Below are 20,314 nucleotides of genomic sequence, written 5' to 3'. Positions count from 1 at the left end.
CATTAGTAGAGTCCAGCTAAATGCTATCACAAATGAAGGCAGGTATCCATGGCACCATCACAGTTCACTCCAAGCCATCATTTACTAAAATGATATCATATTGTGCATTTAGAAAGAATAACAGTACATGATCTGTCAGTACAGATGGGATCTACTTGTAAAAGGCAAACAAATAAATCTGTATAATTTAGTCTGCAAAATACTTATTTCAATACCGCACAATTCAAAAGAAGCATACAAATAACTAACTTTGTAACTAACTGGACACAGATTGTCACTTTGAGTTGGCACTGTCACTGACATTCACAAGCATGCAACATTATTCATATCAGATACATAACAAAACACACACACACATATATATATATATATATATATATATATATATATATATATATATATATATATATATATATATATATATATATATATATATATATATTTAACACAGATTTAGATAAAAAATAGAAATTGCACATTCTCAAAATTTGATTTGTCATATTAGTCCACCTATGAAGGGGACTGAATTGTTCATGTAGAAATGTCACTAAAGTCCAACCTAGCTCACTTTATGAGACCGGTAAGTGTCGTTTCAGGACATCCTTGGCATTAGATGGCAGACTGTCAGGAAAGTTCACATCAAACTCCACAATAAGGTCCCCTCTTTGTTCTGGGTTCTTTGGCAAGGGCAGTCCTTGTCCAGCAATGATCTTCCTCATGCCAGGTTTGACAACATCAGTTATCTTTATATTGCACGTTTTACCATCTATTGTCGACACGGTGACAGAGCAGCCACACAATGACTTTGAGCAAAGAAAAAAAAAAACAATCGTTAGTAGGATAAGAAATATTGGTAGAACTTTACAATAATATTCTAAATAATATTATCTTAACTTTAAATATGCTATAAGATGAAGAACACATAAAAGCAGTATCGTTAGTATTTATAACTGCATAACTACTATATAAATACTACATTTATAAAAAAAAATGATTGACTATTTTAATGGATGCCTGGTGCGAGACACTTTCAACTCGGAGATAGTAACTCTGTAACTGAACTGAACCTGCTTTTAGATACGCATTCATTTAATTTAATTTGTCATCTTATTCATAGATCTTGTTTCACAGTATGTTCTTTATGTGCTGTTCTTAAAATGACAAGCATCAGGATAGGAAGCTGGGAACAGAATGAAACTTTCACATTATGACAGTAACCTGGGCAAATACCTATAATTCAAATTAGGCAATACTGCAGATATTATGTGCAAAAATGCATCCAACTTTTTCCCTTTTGTTGCCTATATCCCATCCAACAGCCTGATAGCATGTTTTACTGGTTTGACGGCCACTCTGTGTCATGACATTTACAGACACACTGTCTATCAATGATTCTGCCATATATGTCCAGTTTAAGTGGGCGAACTCCTTTTCTGGCATCTCACATCAGCTGACTGAGCTCATATTCCTTCCTGCCCAAACTGCATTATGTAAGAGACAAGATTTCACACAAAGACTTTGACATTTCTAGCTAGGCAAATTTACAAAACCTTGCCTTATACAAATACAATCCTGCACAGATAAGATAGGTCTATAGACTGTAAAAGTGTTTGTATTTTTAAATTGACACAAAATGCTACAGCTAAACTGTACTTCTTACATACTGTAATTTTACCTAAGATAAATTGTGGAAAATTTGCTTGCATTTAATAGGATTAATAACTGGTACACATTTAATACATGTAGGTCTTATTTTACTGTAAAATACTGTTTAAAAATATACTATTGAAAGTAAAAATAATGAATTACCATATAATTTACAAGGTGAAAATCTATATTATGTTCAACAAGACAACATTTTTCAGTCAGATGCATGAATGGATGAACAGATAGATTCAGAGCTCTGCTGTGATTTAATTTACCATATATAATTGAAAATTATATTTCATGTACTTTTATTGTAAAATACTGTAAAAAATGATTTTGGAAGTAAAAAAAAATCATCTAATTAAGGAGAAAATCTATATTATGTTCAACAAGACAACATTTTTCAGTCAGATGCATGAATGGATGAACAGATAGATTCAGAGCTCTCTATATATATTGTCTTTTAGAGTCGGATGGATGGAAAGATGGATAGATAGACATTTACAGTTAGATGAATGAATGAACATACAGACAGACAGTCACAGATAGATAGATAGATAGATAGATAGATAGATAGATAGATAGATAGATAGATAGATAGATAGATAGATAGATAGATAGATAGACGGATTGATGAACAAATTAATTTGTAAGTTGCTTCTCTCACCTGGCGCAAACTGACCCGGACCGGGTACACGATATCAGACCCCTCTCGGCGAAAGTGGGCGTGGGGCTTGTCTTTAATGACAAACACGATATCGGCAGGAATAGTATTAGGCGATTCGTCCCCCTCGCGTGGAAAAGTGATTTTGGTTCCCTCTTTCCATCCACGCTTGATCTCAATTGTGAGGATTTTGTCCTCGGTTCTCAAAGTCCGACCGTCTGGATTCAAGCGCTTGCGTGAGATTTTCATGCGCTTGGTGCATCCGTGAAAGACCTCCTCTAGAGACACCCGGAGCTCGTGGTGGATCGCGGGGTCCTGTTTTCTGCGCGGCGGGCCTCCCTGACCGACGTGCCGCTCGCGTGGAAATCCATTTATGTTAAAACTCGTGAAAGAGCCAAAGGGGTCATTTCCGTCCACCTCCATGTCATCGTCATCTCGTCCATTAACTTTCCTGCCAAAAAATATCTCGAAAGGATTGGCTCCCCCGAAAAACGTGGCAAACGTCGCGTGAGGATCTCCATGGAATGTGTAGGTGAAGTTGCCTCCTGGCCCGTCGGTCGCCCCTCCACCTCCTTTCAGGCCTAAAATTCACAGATTTTACAGAACACACGTGTTTTTTATTCTCTGGAAAAAATCTGAGGAAGATTTAGGCCACAGGGCCCATGATGTTAAAGGCTTTAATTACTTCTGCATCCCACTGCAGAATGCTTAATAAACAAACACACATAAATCATGCGCACGTCAAACCAGAGCCTATAATTACAACAGCGGTGACATAGCCTATGCAATTTCGACTCATAAATACAGAACATATAGAGTATTTTCCGATTTTAAAGAATGTGTTGGTTGAGCACTGAAAAGGACAATAAACCGTTCCCCTATGGTCAACTTTGTGTAGGCTACTGTTCGGTAAATGTCCTGAGAATTCGCTTTCATTACTTTTACATCCGATAGGATTTAAGAGATTAGCAGAAAGAAGGATTAAGCATTCATATTTTCGCTGTTTTTACGGATATTACAGAGATGAAGCAAGCCTACCTTCTTCGCCGTACTGGTCATATATTTCTCTTTTCTTTGGATCACTAAGGACATCATAAGCCTCCGCGACCTCCTTGAATTTCTCCTCCGCATTGGCTGTCTTGTTTTTGTCAGGATGCCATTTCAGAGCCTGTTTTCTGTACGCCTTTTTGATGTCGTCTTCTGATGCTCCTTTTGCGATTCCCAATATTTTGTAATAATCTTTGCCCATTTTCTCCTACACGCTTCCCGAGGATTCGTCAGTGTCTTGAAAAAGACAGCGAATAAATGCACCGTCGTGGCTACGGTGTCAAAACCTGCCTCTTTAAACCGTGATACAGATGATCAGTCGATCCCGTTGTGTCTGTTTGGAAGCGGTTACTCAGCGCTAAAGATCTTGTGTTATTTTACCCTCTTTAAATAGCCATTGCTCCCTCCCCTGTACCAGTGCAGCTCTGGAATCAGAGTGTGCTTTCTAGAACGTAATAGCCGAGGCACGTCATTTCCCATTTCAGACAAATCTAAATTCACTCGAGCACGATTTATCTATCTATCTATCTATCTATCTATCTATCTATCTATCTATCTATCTATCTATCTATCTATCTATAGGATTATGGGATGGCATTTCAGTGGCTCTGTATTTACAGTTAATAATATATATTTCAGTAGATGATACAATGTTATATACCAACCTTGAACCACTTAAATCTGATTTGTGCCTTAAAATATATTCACAACATTATAATAATACACGTGGTAAAATGGAAAAACATCTGATGACTTAATCTTTTGATGAAGTTCATCAAAGATGGACTTTCCATGAACGCTGGCTAATAATAGACAGAGCAGTATTAAAATACCACCAGGGAAACATACGTAAAAAAACAACAACAACAACAACAAAATAAACATTAAACAACATAAATCAAATATAATCGATCTATCTATCTGTCTATCTATGTCTGTTACCTGACTGTTGTCGATTAAAGAAAGCCTGATTTCGATTTAGAAACCTTTAGATTAAAACAATAGTAATAAAACTAAATAATAATAATAATAAAACAATAGGCCTAAAAGTCAGACCCCATATGCTATCATATCTTTACCTATTTTAAAACTGTAATGCTACAATTGTGTTGCAGCTAGTAATCAAAGTTGCTATGGATGCAGGCTATTAGACGTCATTTTCTGAAAATAGATGGAAAATATGAGATAATAAAAGGCACCACTCTAAGAATAGTAGTTCGATCTTTCACTGGCAGGCGGCATCCTGCCAGAAAAAGATCCAGTTTCCTCCCCATCCCAACCTTGTCCTCACTCAGACCTGCTTTGCATACTTGAAGCAATCTTTGAAAAAATATTAGATAACTAGTCTAATGCAACATAAAGGAAATAACCAGAAATAACCATGTTTGGTCTGTAAACAATACTGACTCGACTTTACAATTTTTGACGGCGCTGCTTGTCCATATAATAACGCCACAGGTCCATCTGCTGGTTAGCGTCGGTATAGCATGAATTCTCCCTGTGAGATGCTGCTATTCAAGACCACCGCATCACTCCATTCTCTGGCGAGAGATGTGACTCAGCATTATCAGAGTAAATAAGGTGAAAATACAGTAATTCACCACAAATAAAACTAATAGACTTACTTAACACTATTTCCGTATCATTTAAGTACGACCGTTTTTCTTTTACACTGGATAACAATATTAACCATGGATCACTTCCGCGGCTTATTTGATAAACTCGACAAGAATAAAGACGGGTTTATATCTACAGAGGAGCTGCAGAGTGAAATGCGAAGGATAGGTGTGGAGCCAGTTTGTGAAAAGGTTCAAGTAAGACTTCTTTGTGTGGAATTACATACTGATACATTTGTAGAGGTGTAGCCAGAATTATGCATCCATTCATATGTATCTGGATTGCATTATTGTCAGTAAATACAATTCTTTCGTTTAGGCTATCATGTCCAGTTATGACCAAAATGAGGATGGACGTCTAAGCTATCAGGAATTTCTTATTTACATGATGGACAAAGAGAAGAAATGGAAAATAGATTTCCATGCCCTTGACAGAAATAAACGTGGTAAGCTGTCTGTGACATATAGCCTATCCATATTTTCTGTTTGAAACAGCTTTATGTTTTATATCTGGTCTTTGTTTAGAAGTGTAAAATGTGCTCTTGATGCACAAAACAAAGTAACAAGAAAGTGGAAAAACTTTATTTGTATAATCTCTCCTTTTATATAGGGTCCATTGACCTGGAGGATATAATGTCTCTGTTTAAGGAATTAGGTTTGGTTATCTCAAAACCCAACGCAAAGCGGATCATTCAAATGTAAGACGCCTGATGGTGTTGCCTTCACATTTGTAATATTTTACCAAGTCACAAACATCAAGATCACTCCATGTGTGTAAGATGAGGTGGATTTGATGTAAATCTCAAAGAGACTTTGTTATCTGACACAGTTTAAAACTCATTTAATCCCACCGGTCACGATAGTGACCTTGAAAAAGGTTTTCATTAATAATGCTCTAAAAACCGTATTGACTGATGTTTTAGTGCACTTCCTGCAAATATGGAAAAAATAAAGGGTCTCATTTAAATATGTGCAGTTTCATATGGTTAGTACAAATTGTCAAATGACCAAAGCAGTTTATTTCCTGTTTGCACCATGAGAAGATGATGGCTGCATCAAAGCTCCAAAATTAAAGGCTATGTTAACATAAAGATATGACAAAGATTTTTGGTACACATTATCTTTGAGGTGTCTAATGTTAATATATAAATTCATATATAGTCAGTTTTGTTGAGTGTGGTCATAGAATGAGTGAACATCTTGATAACAGTGAACTTAGGTATACAGTTTAAATCCAATTGCAGTTGTTAGCGAAAACTGCACTAAAATGTTGCAATGACAAAATATTGCACTAAATTATTATTTTATTTTTTATTTTTATTTTTTATCTCCGTATTCTTATCAGTGCTGTTTAAGGGCTTTGTTACACATAATAGTAACCATATGTGATCAAACAGTTTAAAATAGCTGAGCTAAAATATATAACAATTTTATTGAGTGCAGAAATATTATCCCACCACAATTATTCACACACTTTTACAAAAAAAAAAAAAAAATTCTTGATTATTTCAAAGGGTTACTAATGACACATCATTTGGATATTTTCATGTCTAGGAAAATTTTGAGATGAATTGGGTTAAGTTAAATCCATGACATGCATATGCGTATTTGTATTGATTATGTTATTAATCAGCTAGATTATTAATGTTAAATTCTGATTGTCATTAGGATGGATGACGACAACTCTATGACGGTAGACTGGGAGGAATTCCTCCAGCACGTCATCATTAACCCAGCAGAAAACATTGGCGAGTTGGTATCTTCCTGGAAACATAACCTGGTAAAAACCAGCTTTTAAATGCTTAAAAAATAAATTTAAAGGCATACCTCACAAATTCTCTCAATATTTACTCACCCCCAGTGCCATCTCTGATGTGTAAGACTTTATTTGTTCTGCAGAACATAAACAATATATTTCAGCTTCAGGAGTGACATTTATGTGTGTTACCTCCCAAAAGTGATTAAATCGCATCGCCATACACTAATTAAACCACTGGAGCCATATGAATTATGTTTATACATGTGCTTTTTGGAGCTTCAAACTTGTATGCAGACTTTGTTTGAATGCAGACTTTGTGTGGAGATTTCAATCTAAAAATCATTGTGTTCTGCAGAAACGTACACAAGTGTGACACGAGTAAAAGATGAAATTGTCATTTTTAGCTTAACTATTACTATTTTGCATGTATACATTTAATCTGCAATGCTCATAACCAGTTTTATAAAAGGATTTTGTCTTTTTAGGTGTTTGATGTAGGAGAGAGTCGCTCTATGCCAGTTGAGTTAACCCAGCAGGAGACTGACCTGTCTATCTGGGGGAACTTTATATTGGCCTCAGGACTGGCAGATGCTGTGTCTAGAACTGTGACAGCACCAATAGACCTGTTAAAGACACGACTTCAGGTGGTTTTTGTTAGTCACAACTAAAAAAAGGGATTAACGTCAGCTGTGAATGTCAGCATATGAATGTCAGCAGGATGACCCAGGGTTAAATATTTCAGAAGCGAAAAGCCATTTTGATTGTAAAATCAAAGGAAATAAAGTATGATAAAGTAATAATAATAAATAAGTAGTGTTAGTGCAACTAAAGATAAACCTACTAGACATGAACAAGAAATTATGATGACACTGTAATGTTTTTGTTTTATTTTTCCAGAAAAGAGAAAAACTCATCATCATTATTTCTTGTAGGTGTATCTTTAGTTGTATTGCAAGCACTTCCTGCATTTATTTGCCTCTGATGAATCTCATTTGTAATCCTCAATTGTAAGTAGCTTTGGATAAAAGCTTCTGCTAAATGAATAAATGTAAATGTAAATATACATTTACAATTTACGTTTACATATAGGCCAGACAACCTGGGTGAACAGAGCGAAAAATTTAACTAATAGATATTGTCAAACTTCCCCAGCTGATAGATTTTATTAAGAATTGCAAGCATTTTTTGTTTGTTTGTATAACAAGTTTTCTCAAATGTTTACATGTGCGATTTGGGCATTTTCTAATTAAAATGCATTTATTTTTTTTTCATACATTTCCAGAACAATCTGAACATTGCATCAAGCCAGATTCAACAATATCATACAATGTCATAAAGAAACACTCATTTTGAATTTTGTTAGATCTTTCAAATCAAAAGTCTCAAGAAAAGCACGGTCAGGGCAATTCTTTAGCTTAGAAAAAATTTGTATTTCAATTAAATTGCGAGTAATCACAATAAATTTTATATGTAAAACTGTGAGTGTCTGATCTGACAATAATAGCCTAAACAGTGCAAAATGCTAAACAGGTTTTTGGATCCAAAGCTGTGTTTCTGGGATTCCGAGAGCTGCAGACTGGAGGTTTTAGATCCTTGTGGCAAGGAAATGCTGTAAATGTTCTTAAAGGAACACCACAATCAACGCTTCAGTGCTTCATCTATGCCCAGGTGTGCCCACATACACACACACACACACACACACACACACACACACACACACACACACACACACACACACACACACATTCACTCACATGAACATAAATGTTCAAACATTAATTCTTTATCTCACTGTCCTTACAGATGAGGATGTATACACTTGGCGAGAGGGACAGTCTGTCGGTCCATCAAAGGTTTGGACTGGGCTGTGTGTCAGGGGCCGTGGCACATGCTGCGTTCTACCCCTTAGAGGTATCACAGTGACACATCAGGTTGGAGTTCCTTACTGTTAGAGGTGTTGTTTGTGAAATGTTTGTGAAAGAAAGTGTGTAGTTGTCATGTCTGTCATCATTTATATCTAGAAGGTGAACTTTTACAAAGAATTTCTCATGCAATAACCAGTAACACTCAGGCAATATTCCTTGAAGTATTTCTTCTTTTTTTTTTCGTTATAATTGACACATTAAGAAATATCCGTATAATATTACTTTCTAATTTACTTTACAACAAAGGCAGGATACAACAACATAAAAAGCGAATATGGATGCAAATTAGGTGTATAACTGATTCTTTATCTTTGTGTTGTATTGTTTTCATGCTTGTTTCCTGCAGAGAATGATGTCTAATGTAGATTTGTTACACAAGCCTGTTGCCTCATTTAACAGCTAAATGCACGTCAAAATAAACTGCTACATTTAATTGTCTGAAATTGTGACAAAAAATGAACATAAAAAGCATAAAAAAATATTTTTGTACTAAAATAACAATAACTGATGTAAAAGATAATAAATATAGACAAGAAAGACAAAGCACAACTAAAACTTTAACTGAAATTAAAATGAAAAATCAATAAATAAAATAAAAACATATTCAAAATATTAATACAACTATTATATTTATATAGTTATAATTGTGAATTACAAGAAATAAACTCAATTCATACATACAATTACTTTTGATATTATAATCATTTTCATCAACAGGACATGGAATCAGTGTTGGGGAAAGTTACTTTTAAAAGTAATGCCTTACAATATTGCGTTACTCCCTAAAAAAGTAACTAAATACGTTACTTAGTTACTTTTTATGGAAAGTAATGTGTTACATTACTTTTGCGTTACTTTCACGTTACTTTTTAAATATGAGCAGGGCTTGATTGTTTTTAATATAAGAAGTTCTATTTATAGCAAATGTAAAAGCCCTTTCACACCAAAAAGTGTAATGAATAAACCTCAGGCTGAAGGAAAAGTAAATTCACGTCTGTACAGTAGAACACAGGAGAAGAAGGTTCAACACTCTTCAGCAATAAAAAAAAAAACAATGAAGCACAATTGTTAGTTTATCTAAAGTCATTTTTTTATTATTTAGTATGGGTTGAACTGGATCATTAAAGGTCAGCAGCAAAGACACTGTTAATAAAATGGGAATAGATACATTTGTGTTATTTAATATATTTAGTTTTTGCAGGTTTGCGTCATATTCTGAGTTTGCATTTCACTGTTTTGATTAATTTTGATGAATACTAAATCTGTTTTTGTTTTTTGTTTTTTTGTGAGTGGGATGAATTAATGCACATTCACATCTAGTCTAAAGCTACAGTAACATCATGTTCACACAGTGCACACAACGCCTCCATACTTCCGATTTCTCCCAATATGGGAACAGGAGGGTTGTCAGTCAAAAAATTGGAATACAAAGTAACTGGCGTTACTTTTTTGAAAAAAGTAACTCAGATATTTTCTTGTAAATTAAAAAGTAATGCGTTACTTTACTAGTTACTTGAAAAAAGTAATCTGATTACGTAACTCGCGTTACTTGTAATGCATTACCCCCAACACTGCATGGAATGCATTCAAACTGACTTGTAGTTAACATTCACAGTTATGACTAATTAGATCAACACTAATTTGCTGACTCATTTTTGAATTCTTCTAATGGCAGGTGTTGAAAGTTAGACTCAATCTCCAGCCTGCTGGTACCTACATTGGAGTTTTGGGATGTGCCAGGTTGATTTACCAGAATGAGTCTATGTCAGCTTTCTACAGAGGGTTCAAACCCAGCATACTCTGCATGATCCCTTATGCTGGAGTGGAATGTGCAGTGCATCAGGTAATTCAGGGCACTGGAGGAGGTACCGTATCTGAGCATTCAATCAAGAAGAGACAAACTGCTTTTACTTTCAGGCAGTGTTATTGCTGAATAGGCAGACTGCAAGTTTTACTTTCTTAACATCCAAAGTTACATAGCTGTAAATTTAAAACTAAAAATCTTAGTCTGTGTTTTATTATGTGACATTTTGTACAATTAATTACCAGTAATTTCATGTTTATTAATGTTGTTTTATTTTTTATTATAGGAAATTATTTGTATCAATGAAGAAAATATTATCCTAAAATGTGCTCCATGCAAAAACATCTACATTCATAGATTTTATTCAATAATATTTGACATCATTCATCTCAATTTAAATATATTAAGTTAAACCAGTAAATCCAAATGTAGTGGTTAGATCAAATAGAAATAACTCCGTAAGAAATGCAGATTAAAACCTTTTTACATGTTTGATTATTACTAAAATCATCAAAATTATACAGTCTATTATGTTGTTACCATTGTGAAAAAAAGTAAGCATTTTTGTCAAATCAGACCATTGCACAAAAATAGTGTAATTGTACTAAATATAAAAGCCTTTAATACGGCACTGTAATAATATAATGATTATTGCCACCACTGCATTGATGTGCAAGTAATAAAGAAAATGTTCAATTATAGTGACTAATTTCAATTTTTAACTTAAAATATTTGATTTTATTTCACTCATGAATCAGTCATTAACATGAAACCTTTCTCCTCTGGCAGTCAATAATGAGCTGGGTTAAACAGGATCCAGAGCACTTCAGTGACTCCAAGCTCTTCCTCTTCAGTTTTGCAGCATTTGCATCAGGACAGGCCACCAGTTACCCTCTTGCTGTCATCAGAACTCACCAGCAAGCGCAAGGTGAACGTTAACCTGAACTGATGATAATTACTTGGATAAATGTCTTCTGTGCTGTAGAATCATTTTTATCTTCCTCATCATAGAATATAGCTGTCAATCTTGTTTTAAAGCACTAATACAGTTCTGTTCGCATACAGTTTGTTAATTTGTTAGCATTTTCAGTAATGTTAAGGCTTCCCGGTGTTGTAGAAGTTGCTACTTTTTATACACTCTCTCTGTGGTGGCAAGCATTATTCAAAGGTTTGAGGGCAAAGAGCTTGACCTTCAGTTGTTCTTTCAAACTGGTGCAGTAAGCTCAAGAATAGTAAATATTCTACTGCTAGTTTAAATGTAATCGTCAGTCCCAGACTGTGCAAATATGTTGTACAGTATTCGTCTTCTGAATTTCTTCAGCGTTTACTTAAAAATTAATTGACCACTATGTTGTTTTTTTTCCTCACAATTTCAGCTTTCTGTTCAAGCTCACAGAAGCCTACAGATGCTCTTCAAGGACTCTTTGGAATCTATGAGAAATATGGAGTCAGAGGTTTTTATAATGGAATGGGTGCTAGCTTTCTAAGAGCGGTTCCTTGTGCTTTACTGAATTACACCCTGACCTCAAAATTTGAGACATTGCTTTCTTCATTGTTATAATGTTGAACAATGGTTCAGGAATGATGTCATGAACCATGTGTATATTTTTTGTTTTATTCCTTTGAATTACGTAAGATTACATTGGGTTACCTGTTATGGTAACAACTTATGACTATGGTATCAGTATCATATTATCAGTTTTTGATATCTGAGCCTTTTAACAAGTACATGAGCACAGTATCTGTAATGTGCATTCATATTTGCAGCACTGTATTGGGTTAATATGTATTTCACAGATTACAATATGGTATTTGCCATGAAATGTTAACCATGTTTCCAACTGTTACGGGGCGAAGAAGACATGAAACGTGTGGATCCATTTGCAAAGCTTTATTCATTAGAATGGTCAGAAACAGGCGAGGGTCAGACAATGGCAACAGGTATATAGAGGGCAAGACACAAGAGTAATCTGATGAACAGGCGTAGGTTGATCAACGGTGAACATAATCCAAAGGGCTTGACAAGAAGGGTGATCCAATACAATGAGCAATAGTTCAGGCGATAATAGTTCAGGGTTAATCCAAGATACACAGGCAGAAGATCAGAAAACAGGCAAGGCAAGACTTTGACTAGACTAAGGAAACTAGAACTAGAAACTTAAACAAGGACAGGGAACTGGCTCCGTAAAATAGCCATGCTAAACAGCATAAGTACTTAAACAATACTTGGCAGTTTGATAAGGATCTGAATGGGTGTACTATAGTTAGTGTGATTTTTGGCTACAGCTGTGTGCAATCAGTGCAATGGATGATGGGATATGTAGTCCGGGATGACATACAACAGTTTGTGTAGTGTGAGAGTCCATGGACAGGACTTGTGACATCAACCATCCTGACATCAGAAATCTTTATTTGCTTGCTTCTATGAACTTAATCACTATATGACACTGGTGTTAAGTTGTAAGGCCAACTCAGACTTTATAAATCTGGCATTTCCTTTTTTTATTTTGCTTTATTCCTTTATATTTCCTTTTATGCTAAGCTCCATATGCTAATAAATTCCATTAACACCCTTCCTGGATGTATGTGAATATTATTTTTACTCTGTATAAAACTTGTGCTATAATGGTACTCAGTCTACCCTATCAATATATGTACTGAATGAAACAAATCTACTATTGGCAGTACATTTTCCAGTTTGTTCGCAAAGAACTAAACTACAGGTATGAAAAGTAAGATGGGTAGAGAGATGCAGTGAGCTAGTGAGAAAAGTTTCAATGAGCCCTCCCAAAAAAGAGAGAAAGACTTTAAACTTGTGATATGATCACATACTGTACATCTAAACATTTTGTAAATATTGAAGGAATAGTTCTGCCAATAATGAAAAATCATTCTTCATTGGAACAGATTTGAATGAATTTAACATTACATCACTTTACTTACCAATGGATCATCTGTAGTGAATGGGTGCCATCAGAATGAGAGTCCAAACAGTTGATAAAAACATCACAATAATCCACACACACACACACACACACACACACACACACACACACACACACACACACACACACACACACACACACACACACACACACACACACACACACACACACACACACACACAAAAGGACATAGGTAAGCCTATTTCTAGCATGAGGAAGTATAAGGGCTATATACTGTAGCTCAGTAACTAAGGTTTTAAAACAAGAGTCAAATTATACAAATGCTGTTTTTCTATGCTGGTTTCAAACACCACAACTGTATTAATTTACAGGATAATTTCTGTAAATGTTCTGACCTCGAAACAAAACTTCCAATATCAATATGAGTATGATTTTTTCTTGATTATAATTTAAAGACATTCCCCGACATTATGTTATTGTGCTGTAGGCTATGTGTAACTGTGAGGGATTGAAAGACGATAGCAGAGCTGACATTATCGAGTCATTAGATACAGAAACCCAAAACCCTTCAATGATTCTTGAGTCGACTATTTCTTTTGAGGGACAATAACTTTATACACGGTGCACTTTCAGATTTAAAACTTTGCAGGATGTTTTCATTCACTTACACACTACATGAAAGGTTATTTTCAAAAATCCATAATAAACCCAATACATTATAACCATTAAAACCCTTAAAAATTTGTGAGGGTTTCTATCGTGTGTGTTTTTTTCCATACCCTGCAAGGATTCACTTTCTTTCTTTCTTTCTTTCTTTCTTTCTTTCTTTCTTTCTTTCTTTCTTTCTTTCTTTCTTTCTTTCTTTCTTTTCTTTCTTTCTTTCTTCTTTCTTTCTTTTTTCTTTCTTTCATTTCACAAAGACTTATTTCTTTCTTTTCTTCATTTTATTATACAGAAATATAATAAGATATCTTATAAGATATATATATTATATATATATATTATATATATATATATATATAATATATATTAATATATATATAAATAACAAATAGCCTATAATTTCATATCAAATAAATATAATATGGTTCCTACAATAAACAGGAATAGTACAAACCTTTTTGTTTGAGAGGCCTTTTATAGGCAACGGTGCCCAAATTTCCAATCATATTTAGCTAAACATGTTTTCATTGTTACCAGCACCATGCAATGAGCAGTTTTTTTAGACACATAACTAAAACTTGATTGATCAATCGATCTTTTTCTCCTGATGGGCTGTTCGGACCCTCATAATTTACTGTATGGTTAATTGACCTTATCAAACCTGCTTGACAAGCAGCAGTGAGTCTATTCCTTGCTGTGCCACAAGAGGACAGCATCCACAAACCGGATTTAATTGATCGAAGCAAGCCGTTCTGGTTACGTGGCCAAAGTGACGTCGCCAAAGTTGACGTTTCACCAACATGGCGTCGCAGCAGAATGAAGTGGACGAGCTCTTCGATGTGAAGAACGCGTTTTATATTGGCAGCTATCAACACTGCATTAACGAAGCCCAGAAAGTAAAGGTGTGTGTCCTGTAAAAACAATATTGTTCATGAGACGAAAACATTTCATCAAGAGTTTTATGTTCTTTAGTATGTTTGTTAGCTAGTGGCTAATTCATTATAGCTTCTATGTATCACTTACCTGTTTAAAAAATGGTAATTAACAAAATGACAAACAACCACATGTAACTGTTCATATTTCTTTCAGACGTCAAATCCAGAAAAGGATGTTGAGAAGAACCTTTTTCTGTACAGAGCATACATTGCTCAGGTAAGTTCATCAGTCTGTTGTGATGCTGCTGCTGCGTTGTTTTGATGTTCTTTGGAATAAACACTTGTACAAATGTAGATTGATTTGCATATTATAGTTTTATATAACTGTCAGGTGCAAGGTCTTTTTTCCGCCTGTCTGTAAAAATAACACCGCTGTTTCATCTTTAGAACAGCAAACACCGTAAAGAGTGTTTATATAAAAAGGAGTTTGAGAAGTTTGGTTAGTACTGGAAATTATATAATCAATAATTAGGTGGCTAACAGTGATGATTTCTGCATCCTCAGAGGAAGTATGGTGTGGTGCTGGATGACGTAAAGCCCAGCTCCTCTGAGGAGCTGCAGGCTGTCAGGATGTTTGCAGAGTACATGTCCAATGAAGGCAAGAGGTTTGTACAGTCTTTTTGTCTTTATTACATCAGACAATAGGTATATATAATTTAAAATCTAGAAACATACAGTTTAGCCATTTTTCTGTGATTTAAAAACATCTCTTCGTAAAACCTGCAGAAGCCTTGGATTACGCATGAACGGATTCATTTATCTTATGGCCAAATACTTTTTTTAGGGATGCAATAGTGGCAGAACTGGACAAAAAGATGGCCAAGAGTGTTGATGTTTCCAACACCACCTTCCTGCTGATGGCGGCATCAATCTACCTGCATGAGATGAACACAGATGCTGCATTACGTACCCTGCACCAGGGAGACAGTCTGGAGTGGTGAGTTTCCAGAGTTGGCAGTTTCAAAAAATAGTTGATTTAGGGTGTATTCACACCAAGAAAGTCCACTTGTTCACTTGCTTCAGTTCTCATTTATACTTCTGCGTTGTTGTCCACATCGTTGTGCAGTACACGTGCAAACCACTAGTCTGCAGTGTCCACCGACATGTTCCTGGTGTAACCTGCAGTACCACGACAAAATATGCATTCATGAACTCTAGACAAAAGCCGAAGAAGCAGCGGCTAGTAGGAGAAGCATTATAGCTGTGACGGCGGCAAATAAATAATCAAATCATTAAATCATTATTTAAAACTACAAAAGGAGACAACAACGGAACAGGAGAAGATATGGCATACTTTCCATCTCCACAAGGACTTGTACCACGGCAGATCAACATTGTTTGATGTATAATGCTATGTACTGTAATAAATGAAAAGATACTTGTTCTTTGCTCTGTTTTATTTTATATAAGAAGGTGTAACATTAAAATATATTAAAGTGCACATAAACACACAGAAATCTCAAGCACATATGGAGGGAGGGATTGTAGCAGACCAATCACAGCGCTTGCTGTCCGCGTAGAATTGACACGCTGTTAGATTTTTGGAGAGGTGCACGTCAGCCTAAGGCGTAGGCTACGCGTGCTACACACAACTACGTCGTAGGTTCGATGCAGAAGTATAAATTGGGCTTTAATCTAACACACAATTACGAATCTATAAGTTGCTCACTGTCTTTTTGTATTTCTCTTATAGCATGGCCATGACGGTCCAGACACTTCTAAAGTTGGACAGAGTTGATATGGCAAGGTATTTCTTTTAATTTATTCATTTTAATTATTATTTAGTTTTGTATGCATGTACAGTATAAATGTTATATACATGTTTTTTTAAGAAAAATGTGAATGTCAAAATATTTTTTTGCTACAAATATAAAAAACCTGCTTTTAGTTAATGTCTTTAAATATATTATTGGCATGGATCTGTTGTCGTCTTGTCTTCACAGAAAGGAATTAAAGAAGATGCAAGACCAAGATGAAGATGCCACGCTGACCCAGCTTGCTACAGCTTGGGTCAACCTTGCAATTGTGAGTATTGAAGTAAATGTGAAAAATGATTTTCTTGGACGTTCCTTGCCTGAAGGCTGTGAAAACACCAAGTTGGCCAGTGTCAGGCAGTCGCTAACCATCTCTGTCACCCCAGTTTTTGTGGTGTGTTCTGCACTGTTTACACTAGTTTGACCACCATCGGTTGGCTTTTGTTCAATTGAGCATATTGAAATGGAATCAGAGCCTTTGGTTGTGAGAGATCACTGCTATTGGCTGTTCATCTGACCCAAACAGTGCATGAGAAAAAAACAAAACAAAAGTCAGCATTCCAATATGCATATATTTACACAATGACATAGCCATTGGTGATGTGAGCAACTGACCAACATGATTCATATTTTATATAGTATGCAAGTGCTGCATTGTTAATGTTTTTATATCCTTTGACAACAAAGCATTGTAAAAATGTAATTAAAGTTTTCACAGAATTTAATATTTTGGACAGGCCCTGAGTGCTAGTTGGCTGTTGACTGTGGTCTTTGCGGTGTGTTCGAATGCAGCTTTTTGGCCCAGCACAGTTGGCTTTCATTGCCTCTATTTCTCTGATGTCAGCTTGATGTGTGACAGCCTTTACTGTGACTGATTCATTATTGCATGTCTTTCTAAAGAAAAATTGTTGTTTTAGATTTTCATCAAAATGTAATAACTTGCCTTTCTTCTAAATGCATCAGTTTACATTTGTTTGCATTTAAAACATGAGTTGAAAAGTGTCAAATTATTTTGTTTTTCTATAAAATCTCTGCATATAGCTACTTGTTCAGTTTTTGCTGAACTGTATATTGTTTTTTTTCTTCTTCTTGTTTTTCATTCTTCTTCTGCCAACAGGGGGGAGAGAAATTGCAGGATGCGTTCTATATCTTCCAGGAAATGTCAGACAAGTACTCGCCCACACTGCTGCTGCTGAACGGTCAGGCTGCAAGTCACATGGCTCAGAATAAGTGGGATGAGGCTGAGTCAGTACTACAGGATGCTCTGGATAAAGTAAGAGCCTGGATTTCTGCACAGCAAATGTCAAGAAGTTTTGACAAACTAATTTGACAAGTGTAGACTTGGTTGAATCCAAGACCTTCAAGCTAAGCAAAAAACCATAACTCATACTATATTAGAAATGCTATCCTGAATCACAATCTAATCAGGGCGTAATTTTTTCTGCTTGTCTGTTGACCTATACAAGACAGCAAATTGGTTGCCTTGCAAGCAAAATAAGCATTTGTGGTTGAAAACTGGAATTACTATTGAAATTGACAGCAGAACTCATTTAGATGTGCTTCATATTGATTATTCAATGAGCTGGCTTTGGTCCACTTTTAACTGCGGTGAAATGTTCACGATTTTGTCCTTTATCTTCTATAGGACAGCAGCCACCGGAGACACTCATCAACCTCATTGTGTTGACACAGCATTTGGGCAAACCTCCTGAGGTGACCTTAATAAATATAAATGTTCTCAGCACAGTCAGCTACAGAAGCAGTGGGATGATAAGATTTTAATATTAACACTATAATCTGCATGCTTTCAGAGTGTATGCAAAAGCATTTTATACCCCTGAGGAAGCATTAGTTATGTAAAGGATAACAGAGATGTTCATAGTTTCTTTGTTTCTGCGCAGGTGACAAATCGATATTTGTCTCAACTGAAAGATGCACATAAGTCACATCCATTTATTAAAGAATATCTTGTTAAGGTAAGATTGTTTAGTGTGATACAGGACACCTTGTTCTGTTTTTCTTTTCTGAGAAGGCATTACTTGAGTAACTGTGAAAGTTAAGTATTAAGTTTTAATAAAGATATTGTAAACTCAATTATGTTCCCACAGGAGAATGAATTCGACAGGCTTGCCATGCAGTACGCCCCCAGCGCCTGAAAGAACTACGCAGTTTTAATTTATGTCTCCTACAATGCGCCGCAATATTATTTCTCCTCTTTAAACCTTTTTAATGCCTTTAAACAAAATAATATTAAACTGTTTGAGATTTTTGTTTGCTCTGTCTTTTTTGACATGTCCAAAAACTCTACAAGCATTCCTGTATAATGGTTAAATAAACATGTTTATCATACATACTGTAGTGTTGTGTTATTGAATGCTCATATCAGCCAGAGAACTTTCTCCACATCATAGCCAACGTGTTCCTTGCCAGGCAATGGGCAAAAAAAATCAAGCCTTGACAACACTCCACAACTGTCACCATATGCCAATTCTCTGTTGGCTGATTATGTTCCTGCCTCTTCTCTCTTTGTAAGATTGAACCCTGCTTCATGTACAAAAATGCATTCCTGGGGCCTTTTTCAAGAAATCCATTTCAAACCGTATAAATACAAAATGAAGTAATTTAGTAAATGATCCAGAAAGACAGACTTCTGCTCCCGATTTATACTATAATATACTGCAATTTACAATAACTGTAGGCTTGTAGCACAGAACTGGACTGTTAAGCATCAACTGAAAATCTACACTTACTAGCACATACTGATATTGTAGATCTTTGACCCTTTCTGAGTTGCACTCAACGGGAACAGTCAATGGTTGAAAGGCTGACAATCATTCAAAGTTTACATTGTCTTCAACTATTGGCTGAATTTCACAGTCAAACAGCAGTGTTTTTGATAGAACATCAGCAATGAGAGCAATTAGAAGTTGGGAGAACATGGCAAGCTTTCCACCCTCATGTGCTGACTTTGCAGTTCTACAAAAAGAAAGAGAGCACTTATGAATGTATGCATAGAAGAAGAATAGTAATGGAAATTACTTCAGTACATACTGTAAAATGTATGGTTATATTGGCACCTTTGCTGAAATTTCCTTATCCATCGCCTGTACAATTCCTCGTCTGCCTCTCAAATTGTTTTCATCCATTGTTAGTATCAACATTTGGCTCAGAACTGACTAGCTGTATATTTTGATCACATCATTTGAAACAAGTGTGATCAATTTTAAGTTGTGTGTAAATGACAGCTGTATGGTAGCTGTGTTCATGGCGTGAAATGTACTTTAGTGAGAGAGAATGTTAAGAGTAAAAAAAAAAAAAAGTGTAAAGTGTGTAACTAACTGAAATTGTTTTGCCAAAGAATGATTTATTCGATGGGTTTATGTGTCTGAGCATTTGTCTCAGAGAATGGGGTTTAGTGTTAAAGCAGTTCAGAAAAAGAAAAGAAAAAGCAAAATATGACAAAATGCAGTGTGACTTTAATTGTAGAAATAACAGTAAGTGGGCACAGTGCTGACTCAGTTTGTCCCAGTGAAGGAAATTACATCTTTTTTTTATTTAATCAAAGATTCTGGAGAAAAATTGGTTATATTATCA

The 20,314-nt window shown here is 35.4% G+C and overlaps 3 protein-coding genes across 3 annotated transcripts; 2 read left to right on the top strand and 1 right to left on the bottom strand.

The window, feature by feature from the left end:
* Positions 1-420: 420 nt before the first annotated feature.
* LOC109094184 (dnaJ homolog subfamily B member 4-like) lies at positions 421-3,801 on the bottom strand. Its single transcript, XM_042717946.1, has 3 exons — positions 3,350-3,801; positions 2,315-2,892; positions 421-803 (listed from the first exon to the last, which is right to left on the bottom strand). The coding sequence occupies exons 1-3, from the start codon at positions 3,558-3,560 to the stop codon at positions 570-572; spliced, it is 1,023 nt and encodes a 340-aa protein (XP_042573880.1). The 5' UTR covers positions 3,561-3,801; the 3' UTR covers positions 421-569.
* A 169-nt stretch (positions 3,802-3,970) lies between these two features.
* Positions 3,971-13,029, top strand: slc25a24l (solute carrier family 25 member 24, like). The gene is made up of 10 exons (XM_042717945.1): positions 3,971-5,172; positions 5,294-5,420; positions 5,585-5,672; positions 6,643-6,754; positions 7,219-7,377; positions 8,264-8,401; positions 8,537-8,644; positions 10,334-10,501; positions 11,252-11,390; positions 11,839-13,029. The coding sequence occupies exons 1-10, from the start codon at positions 5,050-5,052 to the stop codon at positions 12,021-12,023; spliced, it is 1,347 nt and encodes a 448-aa protein (XP_042573879.1). The 5' UTR covers positions 3,971-5,049; the 3' UTR covers positions 12,024-13,029.
* Positions 13,030-14,775: 1,746 nt separating this feature from the next.
* LOC109070137 (coatomer subunit epsilon-like) lies at positions 14,776-19,071 on the top strand. Its single transcript, XM_042717944.1, is given in 11 exon segments — positions 14,776-14,933; positions 15,121-15,183; positions 15,471-15,571; positions 15,751-15,903; positions 16,660-16,713; positions 16,910-16,991; positions 17,838-17,993; positions 18,366-18,375; positions 18,378-18,433; positions 18,622-18,696; positions 18,829-19,071. Coding segments are annotated over 11 exon segments (900 nt in total). The 5' UTR covers positions 14,776-14,831; the 3' UTR covers positions 18,877-19,071.
* The last annotated feature ends 1,243 nt before the right edge of the window (positions 19,072-20,314 follow it).

Source organism: Cyprinus carpio, chromosome B2 (genome assembly GCF_018340385.1).
Source record: "Cyprinus carpio isolate SPL01 chromosome B2, ASM1834038v1, whole genome shotgun sequence".
NCBI lineage: Eukaryota > Metazoa > Chordata > Actinopteri > Cypriniformes > Cyprinidae > Cyprinus > Cyprinus carpio.
This window is presented reverse-complemented; position numbering and strand designations above follow the sequence as displayed.